At 41.7% G+C, this 20,572-nt stretch overlaps 1 protein-coding gene across 4 annotated transcripts; it reads right to left on the reverse strand.

Moving 5' to 3' along the window:
* Positions 1-67: 67 nt before the first annotated feature.
* Positions 68-18,909, reverse strand: LOC110521256 (sorting and assembly machinery component 50 homolog A). 4 transcript variants are annotated; one of them, XR_016495084.1, is made up of 17 exons: positions 18,598-18,909; positions 16,465-16,575; positions 16,248-16,349; positions 14,058-14,145; positions 13,786-13,892; positions 13,190-13,320; positions 11,939-12,026; positions 11,618-11,746; positions 11,287-11,358; positions 11,070-11,156; positions 10,351-10,421; positions 5,556-5,623; positions 5,304-5,450; positions 4,793-4,934; positions 1,371-1,883; positions 1,020-1,308; positions 68-857 (listed from the first exon to the last, which is right to left on the reverse strand). XR_016495084.1 is itself a non-coding variant. In XM_021598710.3 (15 exons), the coding sequence occupies exons 1-15, from the start codon at positions 18,616-18,618 to the stop codon at positions 1,838-1,840; spliced, it is 1,410 nt and encodes a 469-aa protein (XP_021454385.2). In that variant the 5' UTR covers positions 18,619-18,909; the 3' UTR covers positions 68-1,837. The 4 variants fall into 4 exon arrangements, 1 of the variants encoding a protein (XP_021454385.2); XR_016495083.1 differs by having other exon boundaries at positions 68-1,308; XR_016495082.1 differs by having other exon boundaries at positions 1,020-1,883.
* Positions 18,910-20,572: the final 1,663 nt, after the last annotated feature.

Below are 20,572 nucleotides of genomic sequence, written 5' to 3' on the forward strand. Positions count from 1 at the left end.
TAAAACTAAAAGTTGTCAAATCTAAATAGTAAATTACAGATACAAAAACGACTTAAGTACTTCAAAGTATTTTTGTGTATTTACTTTACACCACTGAAAATGGTTTAATCCATGTTGTTTCAATACACAAACCAGACATCAATCGGAAGGCAAGTGGATGCTACAGAGACTCAGTGTAACTGTAATAACTGTAGATGATAACATGTATTAAATCAGCATAATCATTTAGACCACATTGACATATTTGACTCATGGCTGATGTCTGCCTTTCTTAGGTTTCCACTAGAGGTCTTCACAGATCCACCCGTAACCGAATACCCGAGAGGGTTCGGATCCAGAATTATAAATAATGTCACAGGTCTGGGTCGGATCTGATACGATTGTCACGGGTATGTGTAATTTTAACGACCAAATAAACACGCAAACCTGGTTTCAAAAAACAGATAAAGCAACCCGGCACGCCTCTCTCCTATTGGACCTAGATAGTTTGTCTGTATGCATTGATATGTAGGCTACGTGTGCCTTTAACAAAAACAAATGTATGTAGTTCTGTCCTTGAGCTGTTCTCGTCTATTAATGTTCTGTATAATGTTTCATGTTTTTTTGTGGACCCCAGGAAGAGTAACTGCTGCTTTTGCAACAGCTAATGGGGATCCTAATAAAATACCAAATACCAAAACCGACTTGTCTGGAAGTACCCGTACAGATCTGCTGCAGTACAGAGAGAGAGAAATCATATAATTTAAGCTGCTCCTCGTTTCACAAGAGTGACATGTCTAGCTTGTTGTTGGCCAATCATAAGTCATCAAAGCAGCAATAGGCTAGACCAGTGTTTTCCAAACTCAGTCCCGGGGACCCTAAGCGGTACACGTTTTGTTTGTTTGCCTTAGCACTACACAGCTGATTCAAATAATCAACTCATCATTAAAAACTTTTATTATTTGAATCAGCTGTGTAGTGCTAAGGCAAACAAACAAAACGTGCACCGCTTAGGGTCCCCGGGACTGAGTTTGGAAAACGCTGGGCTAAAGTCATAGAGCCTCCATGTGTGGCAAAAGTTAGGAAATATCAATGGAATATTTAATTTAAAATGACGGAAGTTAAAGGAGAGGGATAGGCTACAAAGAGCCAACAGGTAGGCTGCTACTTAATATTCTGAATGAAGTTGTTTCTAACTGTGTAGGACGAGAATAACACAGGCTGCTATTCACTCTACCGTAGAGCGAGACGGCTTAGTCGGTTGCCGTTTCTCCCTCCCTCTTCCCTGCTCCCAGTGTCACTAGCTGACATGTCCTGCTAGAGCTCTACCTCTCCCTCCCTCTTCCCTGCTCCCCGTGTCACTAGCTGACACGTCCTGCTAGAGCTCTTACCTCTCCCTCGCTTTATCAACTCCGGTCGCTTAAAAATTGACTTTAATGTGAATTCCCTCACTCGTATCCGGACTGGATCCGACCAGGTCTACGCAGAATGGGTCTAGTTGTCCTCGTGTCCATTCGGAACGGGTCTCTATATTTAACAAAAAATGTAGGCATATTGGGTCCGGACGGGAAAGCCCCCAGGTCCATTTCGGAACAGGTACAACTTTTTGAACCCGTGAAGGCCTCTAGTTTTAACATCTTGAGCACTGGAGGCTCTCATCATTCATTAGTACTGGAGGAAAATCCCCATTGATGCCCTGTCCATTTTACTTACAATAGTTTGGTTGTAGTAGACATTTAATTCCCAGCAACCTTCGCTGTGTTGAAAGTGACCCCTATAGATCACCTCCCACTTCCTAAAACCAACAAAACAAACTCCTGTGTTCCACAATTCAATGCAGCAAGACAACAGGACGACATCACAGAAATCGGATTCCAGCTCCAAACTGGACCCCGTCGCATATCCTAAAACAAACAAAGACCAAAGTGTCATTTCTTAACAGTAACCCAATACCCTTTTCACAATACTGAGCTAAACATCTAGCTGTACTGGGCTGGCCTGGTTACACAACCACCACATTTGCTGAAACCATTATGGAAATGACACAGGAAAATAAATGAACCAAGCCAGTACGGTTTGAGTTGGCCCTTTATGGTGAACCATCTCCAGTGCATTCGGAAAGCATTCAGACCCCTTTTTGTTACGTTACAGGCCTTATTCTACAATGGATTAAATCGTTTTCCCCCCCTCGTCCATCTACACACTACCCCATAATGAAAAAGCAAAAACAGGTTTTTCGAAATCTTTGCTAATTCATAAGAAAAAAACAAAAATAGATATCACATTTACATCAGAGATCTCAGAAGACATAAGAATTGTTGACTTGCATAAAGCTGAAACGGGTTACAAAAGTATCTCTAAAAGCCTTGATGTTCATCAGTCCACGGTAAGACACATTGTCTATAAATGGAGAAAGTTCAGCACTGTTTCTACTCTCCCTAGGAGTGGCCGTCCTGCAAAGATGACTGCAAGAGGACAGCGCAGAATGCTAGAGTGTCAGCTAAAGACTTACAGAAATCTCTGGAACATGCTAACATCTCCGTTGACGAGTCTACAATACGCAAAACACTAAACAAGAATGGTGTTCATGTCAGGACACCCCGGAAGAAGACACTGCTGTCCAAAAAAAAAAAAACATTGCTGCACGTCTGAAGTTCGCAAAAGAGCACCTGCATGTTCCACAGCGCTTCTGGCAAAATATTCTGTGGACAGATGAAACTACAGTTGAGTTGTTTGGAAGGAACACACAGCACTATGTGTGGAGAAAAAAAGGCACAGCACACCAACATCAAACTCATCCCAATTGTAAAGTATGGTGGAGGGAGCATTGTGGTTTGGGGCTGCTTTGCTGCCTCAGGGCCTGGACAGCTTGCTAACATCGATGGAAAAATGAATTCCCAAGATCATCAAGACATTTTGTAGGAGAATGTAAGGTTATCTGTCCGCCAATTGAAGCTCAACTGAAGTTGGGTGATGCAACAGGACAACGACCCAAAACACAGAAGTAAATCAACAACAGAATGGCTTCTTCAACAAAAGAAAATACACCTTCTGGAATGGCCCAGTCAGAGTCCTGACCTCAACCCAATTGAGATGCTGTGGCATGACCTCAAGCTGTTCACACCAGACATGGCAAGAATATTGCTGAACTGAAACAGTTTTGTAAAGAAGAATGGTCCAAGATTCCTCCTGATTGTTGCACAGGTCTGATCCGCAACTACAGAAAACGTTTGGTTGGGGTTATTGCTGCCAAAGGAGGGTCAACCAGTTATTAAATCCAAGGTTTCACATGCTTTTCCCACCCTGCACTGTGAATCTCTACACAATGTTTTCAAGAGACATAAGTGTGATATTAGTTTAAGCAGACTGTGTTTGTCTATTGTTGTGACTTAGATGAAGATCAGATCAAATGTTATGACCAATTTATGCAGAAATCCAGGTATTTCCAAATGGTTCACATTCTTTTTCTTGTCACTCAGCATTCAGACCCTTTACTCAGTACTTTGTTGAAGCACCCTTGGCAGCGATTACAGCCTCGAGTCTTCTTGGGTATAACGCTACAAGCATGGCACACCTGTATTTGTGGAGTTTCTCCCATTCTTCTCTGCAGATCCTCTCAAGCTTTGTCAGGTTGGATTGGGAGCGTTGCTGCGCAGCTATTTTCAGGTCTCTCCAGAGATGTTCGATCAGGTTCAAGTCCAGGCTCTGGCTGGGCCACTCAAGGACATTGAGACTTGTCCCAAAGCCACACCTGCAATGTCTTGGCTGTGTGCTTAGCGTCTATGCCCTGTTGGAAGGTGAACCGCCGCCCCAGTCTGAGCGCTCTGGAGCAGGTTTTCAAGGATCTCTCTGTACTTTGCTCCGTTCATCATTCCCTCCATCCTGACTAGTCTCCTAGTCCCTGCCGCTGAAAAACATCCCCACAGCATGATGCTGCCACCACCATGCTTCACCTTAGCGATGGTGCTAGGTTTCCTCCAGACATGACGCTTGGCATTCAGGCGAAAGAGTTCAATCTTGGTTTCATCAGACCAGAGAATGTTTCTTATGATCTGAGAGTCCTTTCGGTGCCTTTCTGTCAAGTGCCTTTTACTGAGTGTTTCTGTCTGGCCACTCTACCATAAAGGCCTGATTGGTGGAGTGCTGCAGAGATGGTTGTCCTTCTGGAAGATTTCCCACATCTCCACAGAGGAACTCTGGAGCTCTGTCAGAGGGACCATTGGGTTCTTGTTCACCTCCCTGACCAAGGCCACTGCGTTCTTGGGGACAGTCAATGCTGCAGAAATGTTTTGGTACCTTCCCCAGATCTGTGCCTTGACACAATCCTGTCTCGGAGCTCTACAGACATTTCCTTCGACCTCATGGCTTGGTTTTTGCTCTGACATGCACTGTCAACAATGGGACCTTATATAGACAGGTGTGTGCCTTTCCAAATCATCTCCAAACAATTTAAATTGACCACAGGTGGACTCCAATCAAGTTGTAGAAACAAGGATGATCAATGGAAACAGGATGCACTGGAGCTCAATTTCGAGTCTCATAGCCAAGGGTCTGAATACTTATGTAAATATTATATTTTTTTTTTTTATACATTTGCAAACATTTCTAAAACCCTGTTTTTGCTTCATTATGGGGTATAGTGTGTAAATTGATGGAAAACATTTATTTATTACATTTTTGAATAAGGCTGTAACGTAACAGTGAAGGGGTCTGAATACTTTACGAATACACTATATGAACCATATAGTATAGTTTCTAAGCTATGGACTATCATGTCATGGTTTGATAACAGGAAGGGCAGATAATAGGCTACCTGTCTCCACTCTGGACGCCCATGGGAATGCAGTAGTTGAGCTCCAGCCGGGCGATGTTTCCGAGTCGCAGCACGATTCCCGCTCCATAGGACCAGCGGATACACTCTGCCAGCTTACTCAGGTGTGCTCGAGGCCCGTCACCTGGAGCAACACACATACACACCACAGCCTGAGGGGTCATGACACCTCAAAAGCACAAGAAAGCGGATTTCCACACCCACCATGTCAGATAGTTCTGAAATCGTTTTTTTTGTTGTTAAAAACTAATAAGATTAGCATTCCCAGAAACATTTTGTTGAAATCTAATTGGCTCTCTACATATTACTAGGTCATTCCACTCCTCTACATACATACATACATACATAATTGTGATGGAGTCCTGTGGATTTCTCATACTGATGAATTTGAACATAGATTCAGCTTCTAAAGATATTACAGCTATCATCACAGAAGATCTGACACTTCCACATCATAGATTGTGGGGTTCAATTACATCTTTAAAACACACACCATAGTTGAGGTTACACAGGTTCCCAGCATTGAGGAAGAAGTGGGTCCTGAAAAGGTCTCCGAATCCCCCTTTGCCTGGACGGAAGGGCAGTGGAGTATACAGGTGGACGGCTCCAGCCCAATACACCTCACCTCCCAGGTAGTCACCTGGTCATTCAGACAATAAAACCACACGATGTGAGAAAGTTAACCATTTTAAAATTTTTTTTAAAAATCGGACTTCATTCAAACGGACAGAGGATAACATCTCACCTTCACTCTGTGGGCCGATGCTGTACATACTGAATCCTCTGACGCTAGTAGGACCACCAAGATAGAACCTAAAGAGACATATCGGTAGAAACCATAGAAACAATCTCTAAAAAAAACCCATAAAAACAGAATTCCAGCTACATCACAATCATGCTTCAAGGGAAAGAGGATCATTTTGTACATGTATTAAAACAGAGTTGGGCCAATTCCACTCCCCTTGTTTAGGGGGTCTGTGGTCCGACCTGGGATAAACATTTTTATATAGAAGGACTGAGAAGCTCAGTTCTGGTGACTTGAGTGTATATATAGATATATATTCAAAACACCATCTAAAACAATTTCCACCTCCAGAAATGAGCCCCAAAAACATATTGGTAAAAATGTTTAAATTATTTGTACCATATATCCTGTCCATGGTATATTGTCAGATGTTCTATTAGTCATAGGCATTATCACCTCTAGCCAACTGATGCTGCATAGGGGCTATAACATGTACATAGGCTGAAGCATGGGGTCTGTCCATCTGCATTTACCCTACTGGACACAACATTCTGAATGTTATTATTTTTAAATATACAGTACCAGTCAAAAGTTTGGACACACCTACTCATTCCAGGGTCTTTACTTTTTTACTATTTTCTACATTGTAGAATAATAGTGAAGACATCAACACTATTAAATAACACATATGGAATCATATAGTAACCCAAAAAATATATTTTATATTTGAGATACTTTGAAGTATCTTAAACAGATTACCGACCATTTTGAATCCCACCGTACCTTCTCCGCTATGCAATCTGGTTTCAGAGCTGGTCATGAGTGCACCTCAGCCACACTCAAGGTCCTAAACAACATCATAACTACCATCGATAAGAAACATTACTGTGCAGCCGTATTCATCGACCTGGCCAAGGCTTTCGACTCTGTCAATCACCACATTCTTATTGGCAGACTCGACAGCCTTGGTTTCTCAAATGATTGCCTCGCCTGGTTTACCAATTACTTCTCTGATCGATTTAACACACTGAACTCTGAGGTCCTGTTGTCCGGACCTCTGGCAGTCTCTATGGGGGTGCCACAGGGTTCAATCCTCGGTCCGACTCTCTTCTCTGTATACATCAATGATGTTGCTCTTGCTGCTGGTGATTCTCTAGTACACCTCTATGCAGACGACACCATTCTATATACTTCTGGCCCCTCTTTGGACACTTGCTAACAAACCTCCAGACGAGCTTCAATGCCATACAACTCTCCTTCCGTGGCCTCCAACTGCTCTTAAACGCAAGTAAAACTAAATGCATGCTATTCAACCGATCACTGCCCGCACCTGCTCGCTCGTCCAGCATCATTACACTAGACGGCTCTGACTTAGAATACGTGTACAACTACAAATACCTAGGTGTCTGGGTAGACTGAGTCTCCTTCCAGACTCACACTAAGCATCTTCAATCCAAAATTAAATCTAGAATTGGCTTCCTATATCGCAGCATCCTTCTCTCATGCTGCCAAACATACCCTCGTAAAACTGACCATCCTACCGATCCTCGACTTCGGTGATGTCATCTATAAAATAGCCTCCAACACTCTACTCAACAAATTGGATGCAGTCTATCACAGTGCCATCCGTTTTGTCACCAAAGCCCCATACACTACCCAACATTGCGACCTGTATGCTCTCGTTGGTTGGCCCTCGCTTCATACTCGTCGCCAAACCCACTGGCTACAGGTTATCTACAAGTCTCTGCTAGGTAAAGCCCTGCCTTATCTCAGCTCATTGGTCACCATAGCAGCACCCACTCGTAGCACGCGCTCCAGCAGGTATATCTCACTGGTCACCCCCAAAGCCAATTCCTCCTTTGGTTGTCTTTCCTTCCAGTTCTCTGCTGCCAATGACTGGAACGAACTGAAAAAATCTCTGAAGCTGGAGACTCATATCTCCCTCACTAGATCTAAGCACCAGCTGTCAGAGCAGCTCACAGATCACTGCACCCGTACATAGCAAATCTGTAAACAGCCCATCTATCTACCTACCTCATCCCCATACAGTATTTATTTATTTATCTTGCTCCTTTGCACCCCAGTATCTCTACTTGCACATTCATCCTCTGCACATCTACCATTCCAGTGTTTAATTGCTATATTGTAATTACTTCGCCACCATGGCCTATTTCTTGTCTTAACTCCCTTATCTTACCTCATTTGCACTCACTGTATATAGACTTTGTTTTCTTTTGTTCTACTGTATTATTGACTGTTTTGTTTATTCCATGTGTAACTCTGTTGTTGTATGTGTCGAACTGCTTTGCTTTATCTTGGCCAGGTCGCAGTTGCAAATGAGAACTTGTTCTCAACTAGCCTACCTGGTTAAATAAAGGTGAAATAAAAAAATAAAGTAGCCACCCTTTGCCTTGATGACAGCTTTGTACACTCTTGGCATTCTCTCAACCAGCTTCATGAGGTAGTCACCTGGAATGCATTTCAATTAACAGGTGAATGACTAGCTGTGTCAACTTTTGACTGGTACTGTATAAATAATGACTAATTATTCACTTGAATTACTATTATATATTTGTTCCATTTAAGACCAATTTCTCCTTTGAGATTTGTTGCCAGGATGCTTGAAACTCTGGTTGTAACCAAATCTGTTAAATGACACCACCTGAAGGAGAAACAGTTGTAACTGAGTCTGTAAAAAGGTGTCACTTGAAGGAGTAAAGAAATAAAATGGTAGCAAACTGACACCGCTCTGGTTTAACAAAGGCCAAAACTGCTTTCAAAAAGGCTTTTCCCGCGATGGCATTAATAATTGTTGTACATTGACAGAGTACATGCTTCCCTCCCCATCACAACCTGAATGCACCTTGAGAGGAAAACCTTTCATATAGAACGCACAACAACAAGCCGACCAGAGAAACAGTGTTAGGTTCTAACACACAACAACAACAAGCCGACCAGAGAAACAGTGTTAGGTTCTAACACACAACAACAACAAGCCGACCAGGGAAACAGTGTTAGGTTGTAAAACACAACAACAAGCCGACCAGAGAAACAGTGTTAGGTTCTAACACACAACAACAACAAGCCGACCAGAGAAACAGTGTTAGGTTCTAACACACAACAACAACAAGCCGACCAGAGAAACAGTGTTAGGTTCTAACACACAACAACAACAAGCCGACCAGAGAAACAGTGTTAGGTTCTAACACACAACAACAACAAGCCGGTCAGAGAAACAGTGTTAGGTTCTAACACACAACAACAACAAGCCGACCAGAGAAACAGCGTTAGGTTCAAACACACAACAACAAGCCGACCAGGGAAACAGTGTTAGGTTGTAAAACACAACAACAACAAGCCGACCAGGGAAACAGTGTTAGGTTGTAAAACACAACAACAAGCCAACCAGGGAAACGGTGTTAGGTTGTAAAACACAACAACAAGCCAACCAGGGAAACGGTGTTAGGTTCTAACACACAACAACAACAAGCCAACCAGGGAAACGGTGTTAGGTTCTAACACACAACAACAACAAACCGACCAGGGAAACGGTGTTAGGTTCTAACACACAACAACAACAAGCCGACCAGAGAAACAGTGTTAGGTTCTAACACACAACAACAACAACAACAACAAGCCGACAACAACAGCGTTAGGTTCTAACACACAACAACAACAAGCCGACCAGAGAAACAGCGTTAGGTTCAAACACACAACAACAAGCCGACCAGGGAAACAGTGTTAGGTTGTAAAACACAACAACAACAAGCCGACCAGGGAAACAGTGTTAGGTTGTAAAACACAACAACAAGCCAACCAGGGAAACAGTGTTAGGTTGTAAAACACAACAACAAGCCAACCAGGGAAACGGTGTTAGGTTCTAACACACAACAACAACAAACCAACCAGGGAAACGGTGTTAGGTTCTAACACACTCACGGGAAGCTTAGTAAAGCTTAAACCAAGTTTATTCATCCACTGGGTCATACAGCTGCATAAGACAAGGAACATATTCATACAAGCACCTGCATTTAACCCTTTCTCCTATGCTGAGCCCCTTCCTTACACATCTAAACAGCCAATACATCTGTTGCTAAGATTATATTCTTCCTCACTTCATCTGACCTCGGCCACAAATTCCTCACTCCTCCCCACAGGATCCCTGGATGTCCAACAAAAAAAATATCCTGACAGAATGTAAACATTATACATTCCCCCCCGTCTCCCTCGGTGACATGAATAAGTATATTTAATATCTAAAAAGTCAGAACCCATCAATAGGTCAACTATTCTACTAGGTTGGTTGTCTGATTTGTGTTAACAACATGACATGGTGAAAAATAGTAGCACTGGAAAGTTGAGGCTTTGAATGACGCTGCAGTAGCTACAATAGACTAGACACCACTGTCTGAGTTGAGCGCCACGGCCCATTATAGACCATTTAATTCCCTTCATCTGAACATCAGTGTCAGCAACAATCATGCATGTCAGTTCAGTGCACACATCTTAACAGAGAACATTAAATATTTGGGAATATATTTCATAGCCTAACACTGAAGCGTGTATTTTCTATGTCATCTCCAAACCAGAGACTTTTATTTTGGATCTACACAGATCTCAAAAACGACCTCTCCAGAATCCATATGACAGAAATCCATCGAACTTTAACCCCCGACTGACTATACAGTATAAAGACAACATGGCAGGGCCACATTAAACATCGGCTAGCGTGCCATGTTCGACACCCCTGCGTTTCAATTATGGTTTTGTGAAACGGAGAGAAGTATTGTCTTACCTGTCAGCAATGCAAGTTGGCTTATCTCCAATGGGCAGGAGGCATCCGCCCCAGAGAGATGCAGACAGGACCTGGAAGATCGAGGACGAGGTCTCAACAAATGTGCTCTTTTATCACACATTTTTCCCAACCTGGTCAAAACCATTTGTCAACCCTCCATCAACAAGCTGTTTACATAGGCTCAGGCTCTCCCTCTCCTGCTGTCTCAAACTCTGAATGCCCGGCTACGAAAAGCCAACTGACATTTACTCCTGAGGTGCTGACCTGTTTCCCCTTTATACAACCATTGTGATTATTATCTGAACCTGCTGGTCATTTATGAACATTTTAACATCTTGAACAACTATCTGGCCTTAACGACCATGTCATTTTATAATCTCCACCCAGCACAGCTAGAAGAGAACTGGCCACCCCTCAGAGCCTGGTTCCTCTCTAGGTTTCTTTCTAGGGAGTTTTTCCTAGCCGCCGTGCTTCTACATCTGCATGGCTTGCTGTTTGGGGTTTTAGGCTGGGTTTCTATATAAGCAATGTGACACCTGCTGACATAAATAGGGTTTTATAAATACATTTGATTGATTGATGGTTATAACTTGTTTACTATAAAGATGGTCCAGAACCAGTTCAATACTCAGATTGAGATCCAACTTGTGATTCATGTGTGTAACTAAAGTTTTTCGCACAAATTTCTTCTCGATAAATAGGACGATTTAGTTTCTCACCGAGTCCCAGAAAAGACGTTTGTTAAATTGGAGCTCAAAGTCCTCTTTCAGAAAACTGGCATCTCCTCCAGTGTAGCCAGCCAACTCCTACAAAATCACAACAACGCATCAGCTGAATGAGTTGTTGGTTCAAAGATGGTCTGGGCAAAATGGTTTTATTAAGGTATTACCATTGAATACAACACTGGGCCAGGTAATGTTCACCTAACCTACACACCTGGTTGATTTTCAGCAAGGCTCCCCTCCTGGGAAGGATTGTGGAGTTTCTGGTGTCGATGACCATGGCATGCTATGAGGGCCAAGGAGAAAAGAGAAAAATGTTGAGGAAAAAGTCAAGTGTCTAAGTGGGGCCGAATCTTAACTCGAGATCCACATTAGCAAAGTTTTTTTTTTTTTTTTTTCTCACAAATTTCCCATTGACATCAATGAAGTGTACAGATCTCAGAACAGGAGTTTGGGCCTCAATGTATTACCACGATGTCTTAATCCCTTGGACTAAAAAAAGGGTAGTTGTGAGGGATTGTGAAGCGAAACTCAAGTCCCGGTACCGAGAGTGATGACTTGAGGGAGTGGCCGCTCTCCTCCCGGACTGCGAACGAGGCGGTACGTGCCAGACATCCCAGCTCTCGCCACACACCCTCCCACTTCAGGGTGTGGTTCGTCTTCCAAAGAGGGAACTGTTTGCAAAACAGAGAGGGAGAAAGAAGAGAGAGGATCAACCACTTGCAAATGCATTACAGTAGGATTACATTTAATTTGAAAATAAAATCGATGAGAAGTTCCAATTCTACTCATCGCAGTTAGCATAACAACAGTAAATGAGAACTCGATAGTAATGATAGATGGATGAATGGAAAAATGTTCTTTACACTGAATTCTGTGGAGACGCCACGATCAGTCTCTCTCAGCGAGCTCCATGGAAACTGGCCTGTGACTTTGTAAAAGTTAACAGCGAAACTGCAACAGCAAGAGCAAGTCAATTAGAAGAAGAACAAAAAGAGCCCAGGGATCTATAGAATGAACAACTTAAAGGTGTTCCATCCCCAGGGATCTATAGAATGAACAACTTAAAGGTGTTCCATCCCCAGGGATCTATAGAATGAACAACTTAAAGGTGTTCCATCCCCAGGGATCTATAGAATGAACAACTTAAAGGTGTTCCATCCCCAGAGATCTATAGAATGAACAACTTAAAGGTGTTCCATCCCCAGGGATCTATAGAATGAACAACTTAAAGGTGTTCCATCCCCAGGGATCTATAGAATGAACAACTTAAAGGTGTTCCATCCCCAGGGATCTATAGAATGAACAACTTAAAGGTGTTCCATCCCCAGGGATCTATAGAATGAACAACTTAAAGGTGTTCCATCCCCAGAGATCTATAGAATGAACAACTTAAAGGTGTTCCATCCCCAGGGATCTATAGAATGAACAACTTAAAGGTGTTCCATCCCCAGGGATCTATAGAATGAACAACTTAAAGGTGTTCCATCCCCAGGGATCTATAGAATGAACAACTTAAAGGTGTTCCATCCCCAGGGATCTATAGAATGAACAACTTAAAGGTGCTACACAGAGGAAAACATTCAGAGAAATGCTAAGTGAATTGCAACAGCACAAGGCTCCATTCTAAACAAATCTCCCCCGTATCCAAGGCAACAATGGCAGAGACTCGTGCTTGAGCCTCTTACTTTCGGTTTTGTTTCACCAGCTTAATTGATAATATATTTCACAGCAATTTAGATGGTACAATGATTCTCTCCACTATTCCGTGGCCGTTTTCTCAAATAAACTGAAATTGAGCGAACAGCGTAGAATTTTTACAACCAGGAAATGGCACAGTGATTTCTACATTGCCCGATTGACACGATTTCCACTAGATAACACAGCCACAAAGTAAAAACAGCTTTCCTTCAGATGCCGCACCGGCGGGATTGGCGGGTTGAGTAATACTGTGAAACACGATCATTCCACTATTACTGCAGATATATTATAAACATTTTCAGAAATTACAAATCAAAAAAAGTATAAAATAAAAATCCAGTGTAGCACCTTTAAATGTAAATCTGTGTATTTACAGCACTGCTTCTAATATAATTGGCAGGTTTTTGTTCTCATACTTGCGCTCAAAGTGACCAGGTTGAGGCTTGAAGAAAGACAGCCCATAGGAAGTCTCTTTGGTGCCGTAGGAGAACTGGAATGTAAGCTTTTCCGCACGACCGAAAACATTGGGCAGCTTCAGACCAAGAACCTGCAGTAAGAGGGAGGGGAAAACTAGTCAAAAACCTGACCACAGCGGAGGATGGCACCTCCTAGAGCATGTGTAATCACCACCATAGCTCTTTATAAATTAATCTGTCCTTGATTTCTAATTTCCTCTCTCCTCGCTTCCTTCTCAAAACACATTGGAGAATTTGGTCCAAGGCAGTGTTTCCCAAACTCCATCCTCGTGACCCCAATGGATGCAGGTTGTTGTTGTTCTTCCCACAAGCACCTCACAGCTGATTTTAAATTATTAAAGCTTGATGATTAGTTGAATCGGCTGTGTAGGGCTAGGTTAAAACGTGCACCCCTTGGGGACCCGAGGACCGAGTTTGGAAAACACTGGTCCAAATGGAGGGACATTGGGTCCTTCTCCTCCAATACAATTTAGAAGGAGATAAGGAGATAGGACTCACGACAAGATGACTTGAGATAGAGCCCCAGGAGTTCTCACCATGCTGCCTTCGTTATTTCCAACCATGGTGTTATAGCTACCAGTCATACGTCTCAGCTCAGTCACTTCAAACGTCACATCTAGTCCGTTAGGCAGCGCATCCACCCCTGAAAGGAAGTGTTTTTAAAAAAAAATGTATTACATTTTTGTATTTTTTCGTGTGTTTTAACCACTTTCCCCATTAATTTGTATTATTTTCCCAATGTAATATGCAAAACTTTGGTAGTGATACTGTTCGGATAAAGAACGGATCATCTTTCTAACCACAGTACCTTGTGAGGTATCAATGACAACCTCCACCTGTCTGAAGATACCAAGACGGAGGAGCTTCTGTCTGGCTTCGTGGGCTCTCTTCATGACCTACAAAAAAATAATTAAAAATAAATAAATAAACAAAGTAAGTTATACTTTTGCTACAGTCTCCACAGCGTCTCCATACACAGCGTTTCCCCACTAGCTCCGGCTGTCGGCTATACAGCCGATTAGACTCATTTTCAGAAAGGTACTTTTTCCTCACTGAAATAAACTAGGCTACTTTTCAATTGGCTAGTCAGAAAAAAAAGGTCTGAAGAACCCTCTCCCGCTAGAATGAACGATATGCATCTTTTAGCGATCTATTGACAGGACATGTGCCTGTAAATCACAAAGCGAGCAAAGACAGGGAAACACTGCTGGTTTGACAGTCTGCTGTGTGTCCCGACTCTCGGTACCTGGGTGTGTGCGCTGAGGTTGCAGTCAAATTTCTTTACAGGTATGGTGAGAGCATATGGAAAGCCGTTTACATATATTCATGATTTTTTTTATATCCATAAAACTATTCTAAATCTATTGCATTTTTTTAAATAAATAAAAAGAACATAAGATTTTTTGGGGATAAACATTTAAAATTATTTTATGGAAAAATACAATTATTGATATAAAACAAATCATGAATATATGTTAACATCTTTCATTAGAGAACATGAATTTGCATGTCCCATATAATGTGGGAACGACAAGTCAACATCCACTTAGTCTATTGTTTTCTAGCACATTCCTTTCTTTTCGGGTCAGATATTAAAAGGGATACAATTTGTATGTCTCTGTGTCCAGAAAGAAGAAAGTTTGAGGTAGTTTTGCGAGCCAATGCTAACTAGCGTTAGCAGATACCCATGGACTTCTAGTCATTGCGCTAATGCTAGTTAGCAATTGCGCTAGTTAGCAACTTAATTTAAACTGCACGCAAAGATATAAATGGAATCCACAAGTTAATCTAGAATGCATTTAAGAACTACACCATGTCCTGGCCAGTGAGGAAAAAATGTAACGTTGGGCCCTGGCACGTTTCTGAAGCAGCCACGGCGTGGTGGCACATAGGCTATTTACTGTGCTTTGACTGATGAACAGCAAGACTGACTAGTTTATAAAAGGTGTCGAACTGACTGAATAAAGTCCATCTCATATATTCTTGCCATTCATACAATGTAGTTATCTGTCCATGGTATCGCATCGGGACAAGTACACCTTGTCTTGTATTTTGATATGAAGTTCATCCATGCTTGCCAGACAGTGACATTTAAAATGAGTGACTCATCAGTAGCCTACTGAATTGCATCGGTAAGAGAGCTGTTAATTTGGCTTATTTGCATACCGGTAGACTTTTTGGCAATTATCAGGAGATAAACTATCAAAAACATTAAATGAAGTTGGTGAATCCTCCTCACTGCAGGAACATAAGATAGGCTAAGTGGAGAAAGCCTCACTCTGGTCCAAAATATGATTAAAGAAAACAGATTGAATAGTTTTAAAAGATAATGATTTATATGGTATTTCAAAGATATTGATATAGGTCTATTGATTTAATCAAAGTGTTGACAATAGACTAGTCAACTGCGGCTTTCTGTGTAGCAAAGCCCATGTTTAACACCTGCTTCATTATTCAATGATACCTGTATTGCACAAAGCTGAGAAAATGAGTAAAAGGAAGCTTGAAACCCACGGAAGTCAGCAGACTCTTACAGGATTCTTAAGGCCCAGTGCACTCAATTTTTTTTCTCCCTATGTTTTATATAATATTGTACAACAGCTGATGAAACAACACTGTAAAATATGTAGATCAGTGTTATTTCCTGATAGTTACTGGTTGAAAATACAATCTAGCATTAGAATGAGGCCACCAAAATAGAGCTTGTTCTGCAAAAAAAAAAAAAACCTCCCCCAGATCGAGGGAGCCTGGCTGGCTACTGTCTAAACCCCTCCCCAGATCGAGGGAGCCTGGCTGGCTACTGTCTAAACCCCTCCCCAGATCGAGGGAGCCTGGCTGGCTACTGTCTAAACCCCTCCCCCAGCCCAAGGGAGCCTGGCTGGCTACTTTTTCTATTTGGCTGGCTACTCCATGTGCTTGTGGAAAACACTGCATACCGTCTCCACACATTAAAATCGGTGGTCTGTATCCTACTGTACTGATTGATAGATTCACTCACGTCAATCAAGTTCTTTGCTCTGAAGACACCAGCAATCTCGTATGTTAAACAATCCTCCTTGGTTCTTCCCAGACCATCTATGTGAACATGCTGGACTATGACCTATAGGACAAATATACAAAGGAGTTATAATCAAAATTGACAGGCAACAATAAAAAGGTCACTTTTACATTCAACCACACAGAAAAGATGAACTAAGAAACAACTTGAGCCGTACATCTTTGTTTTCAAGAACCTCTTGTTTTGATTCCTGCTCCATTTCTGGTGTCTCGATGTCATCCGCATGAACCCCCAACTCAGGTCCCTGCATTGGCAGAGGGTCAAGACTCTGCAACACAACAGAGATTGTGATGAATCAATGACTTACCAGGATACTTCTTGTATTGTAAAGCTAGTTCTGTAAAGTATCTGTACAAAACCCAAAAGCTAAAATGGCAGTTAGGTGGCTTTAGTGGTTTGGTTATTATGATAAAAGGTAGTTGGTAAATACCATATTGAGATGAACTTGTGCAAGTCATTCTTCAAAATGTCATTAGTTGAAGTTAGTGGAGATTTCAGAATGTGGTTGTAAGCATCTAAGCAAGCGCATGGCGGCACTGGAGAATGGCACTGAAATGTATAGAGGCCGTTTTGCAGGCTCCTGTCCAATTCTGCTATTTTGTGTTTTTTCTTTTTTCTCCCTTCTGGACATCAGAAAAGCGATCACTATCCTCGATTTGGATGAAGATTTCTACATCAATGAGTCGAAGGCACAGGACATACTGCTTACCCAGGACCAGGTCCTAATCTCGGACACTGGGAAGAAACTGCCATGGGTGTACACTGATCAGATTGTCTGATTTGATGATGCACCCCCATGCATTAGTTCTGTAGGCAGCATTCTGCCTTCTCCCGACCGTTCTCAGCCATTAGCTTCGACCCACAACTGCCTCGTGAACTACAATCCCGACACCATGTTTTAGCATTTAGGTTAATAATCATTGCTTGGCAATATGGCTTTCGAAACATATAGCCCTTATCTTTCATCAGCGAGAAAGAAGGTCTATGGTCTAAGGTCTCCATCTATCTATGGGTGCCTCCATCCAACAAAACTACACTTCTGCTACACTTCCCCAAGTTAAAATTATACATAGGTGTTGGAAGCATGCTAGATCGTTGCCTGGAAACCAGATGTTGAATTGCATTGAATTCCAGTGGTGTAAAGTACTTCAGTAAAAATACAACTTTTACTTCACTACATTCCTAAAGAAAATAATGTACTTTTTACTCCATACATTTTCCCCTGACACCCAAAAGTACTTGTTACATTTTGACAGGAAAATTGTCCAATTTACACACTTATCAAGAGAACATCCCTGGTCATCCCTACTGCCTCTGATCTGGCGGACTGACGAAACACAAATGTTTTGTTTATAAATTAATGTCGGAGTGTGCCCCTGGCTATGCATCAAATGTTTTTATTTTTGATGGTGACATCTGGTTTGCTTAATATAAGGAATTTGAAATGGTTTATACTTTTACTTTTGATAGTTAAGTACATTTGAGCAATTCCATTTACTTTTGATACTTAAGAATATTTAAAACCAAATACTTTTACTCAAGTAGTATTTTACTGGGTGACTTTCACTTTTACTTGAGTCATTTTCTATTAAGGTATCTTTACTTTTACTCAAGTAGGACCTTTGAGTACTTTTTCCACCACTGATGAATTCAACATCAGGCAGAAATTAGTGTTTGAATCAGTACGTTTACTCTCACGTCCTCTACAAGACAGAATGTTGAATAAAATCATATTTTAACGCGCTTTACCGGTTGTCCGTGCGGTTGGTCCTTTTGACTGTAGGAATGTGAGACAATATATCCACAGGAAAGTATAATTACATCAACTTTACAAAGCACTGGTAGTGTGTTCAGAAGCATGCACACAACATAAATAATACATACAGAAGACGCACGCATATTTGCCGAGCTCATGCACGTGTTTACATGGTTCTGCGCTTCAGGTGATTGACATCTGATATCAGCAAAACTCCTTCCTACAGAAGGCGCCTTCGTCCAATGACTCGTGTCATGATCCAAGGGCTAACCTATATGATCACTATTTAAGATCCGTGAACGTGTTGCACGAGCAACGTTCACCAATGCTGTTGTTGCAACTATGATCATGTTAATTTCCTTTACTGACATCGACAGTTCATGTATCTGAAGTTCAGCTAGTTTCCATAGTTGGCAAGCTGTCCAACTGGGCCCCTTTCGCTGTACGTGACAGCTAGCTATACTAAGCTAGCTATTGGCTACTGCACTCAGAGGTCATGCTGTCACCCTTTGCATTTTGAGCAGTTATCCTTACCCTCGCGTGGACGGTGCCCATGATTAAGGTATTGAATGTGTAGTCCTTCAAATGTTGGTGTTTATTTTACGAAATTAAAGGACATTTAATTCACGCTCGGCTCAATAGAGATGTAGCTTCGTGGACGGGGGAAGCCATGACACCATCCAAACCACACCCCCAACTCATCCTGGGTGTATTCAAGATGTCAACGTTTCACAGCGTATTGCATTTATTTGATTGAACTTTTATTAAGCTAGGCAAGTCAGTTAAGAACAAATTCTTATTTACAATGACGGCCTACACCGGCCAAACCCTAACCCGGATGAAGCTGGGCCAATTGGGAGTCCCGTAGGACGGCGCACAATCACAACTGGATGTGATGCAGCCTGGATCCGAACCAGGGACTGTAGTGACACCTCTTGCACTGAGATGCAGTGACCTTAGATCGCTGCACAACTAGGGAACTAACATTTTTGACAACAGCTGGTTACTGTAAACACAAAACAATAGTGTACACGTAAAACCTATTGAAGGCAGAGAGATTCATATTTTCAAAACTGAAGCTTTGCTTAATTATCATTATATGATAACATGTACTTGGATTTGTGTAGGACTTTTCGAACAAGTGCATGATGGATGGTGGACAAGCCGAGACAACTTGCATTCAAGAATGTGACCATACTGGGTCCAGACAACATAAGTCTGCCTGTAGCACTAACCCAATTTCACTGTTACGTGATGTATTGTTGTCTCTACCTTCTTGTCCTTTGTGTGATTGTCTGTGCCCAATAATGTTTGTAACATGTTTTGTGCTGCTGCCATGTTGCGTTGCTACCATGTTGTTGTTATGTTGTGTTGCTACCATGCTGTGTTGTCATGAGTTGCTGCCTTGCTGTGTTGTTGTCTTAGGTCTCTCTTTATGTAGTGTTGTGTTGTCTCTCTTGTCGTGATGTGTGTTTTGTCCTATATTTGTATTTTATTTTTAATCCCCGTCCCCGCAGGAGGCCTTTTGGTAGTTGTTCTTAACTGATTTGCCTCGTTATAAAAAAAAAAGTTACATAAAAAATAAAGAAATTACTTTAATTAATGAAGAGTTCATGTAGCCATCAGACATATCAATCAAAATACCACACACTATTTTGACATAAATGTTGCTGAGCTTCTCTGTAAAAGAATGAAGAAAAATACAGAAAGATAATCATATCACAGATTATCTCACAATAATAAACATTTAATCCAGTGAATAAGTAACTGGTTTATGTTTGACTGAAAAGAGATCGATTTTACTTCTCTCTCGACGGTTTCCTGCAATACCTTGCCCTTGGCCACACCTTCAGGATACTCATTAAACTTCATTATCCCCTGAGTGGTTAATGCTGCAGAACAAAATCATGCATAGTATGTTGAGTGAGTGTTTTTCTTTAGGAGTGATGAAATATTGTAAACATTGGGGTGGCTAATCTCAGAAACCCAGAAGTAAAATTTTGCGTAATTGAGTCAGATATGTTACTTGCGTCTCTCAACTAGAGATTATGTATAGACTTTTATATAGGGCAGAATCATCGGTATGCCCCCCAACTTTTGGATGAATCTCATTGTCCCCACTTGTTTTTGATGCACTTATCTGATACAGTAAGTAGTTGTCCCACTGTCTTTTCCCATACAAATGGTTTCTGGGCCATTGCCATGCAAATGATCAAAGGAACCATTTCCGTGACTCCCCCTCCATGTATTAAACAAAAGTGATGTGCCCTTATTTGGTAGGGTCAAAGATTCCAAAAACGGAATTCAAGTTTGTGTCATTGAACAGGCTTGGGTAATCCAGGGACCGGATTTTGGACATTCTTAACTGTTCAAGATGTGTGATATAACTCTCTTGGTCTCTCTGTAGTAGAAACAACACTGAGGATGGGAAAATATATGTACACTAACGGTCAAAAGTTTTGGAACACCTATTCATTCAAGGGTTTTTCTAAATGTTTTACTATTTTCT

This window comes from Oncorhynchus mykiss, chromosome 4, assembly GCF_057628025.1.
Source record: "Oncorhynchus mykiss isolate SJ-2025 chromosome 4, ASM5762802v1, whole genome shotgun sequence".
NCBI lineage: Eukaryota > Metazoa > Chordata > Actinopteri > Salmoniformes > Salmonidae > Oncorhynchus > Oncorhynchus mykiss.

Coding starts and splice junctions, on each gene's coding strand:
- LOC110521256 (XM_021598710.3), bottom strand. CDS start 18,618: ATGGGCACCGTCCACGCGAGG. Junction 10,422..11,069: donor AACGTCTTTTCTGGGACTCG/GTGAGAAACTAA, acceptor TCGATCTTCCAG/GTCCTGTCTGCATCTCTCTG. Junction 5,624..10,350: donor CCAACTTGCATTGCTGACAG/GTAAGACAATAC, acceptor ATGTCTCTTTAG/GTTCTATCTTGGTGGTCCTA.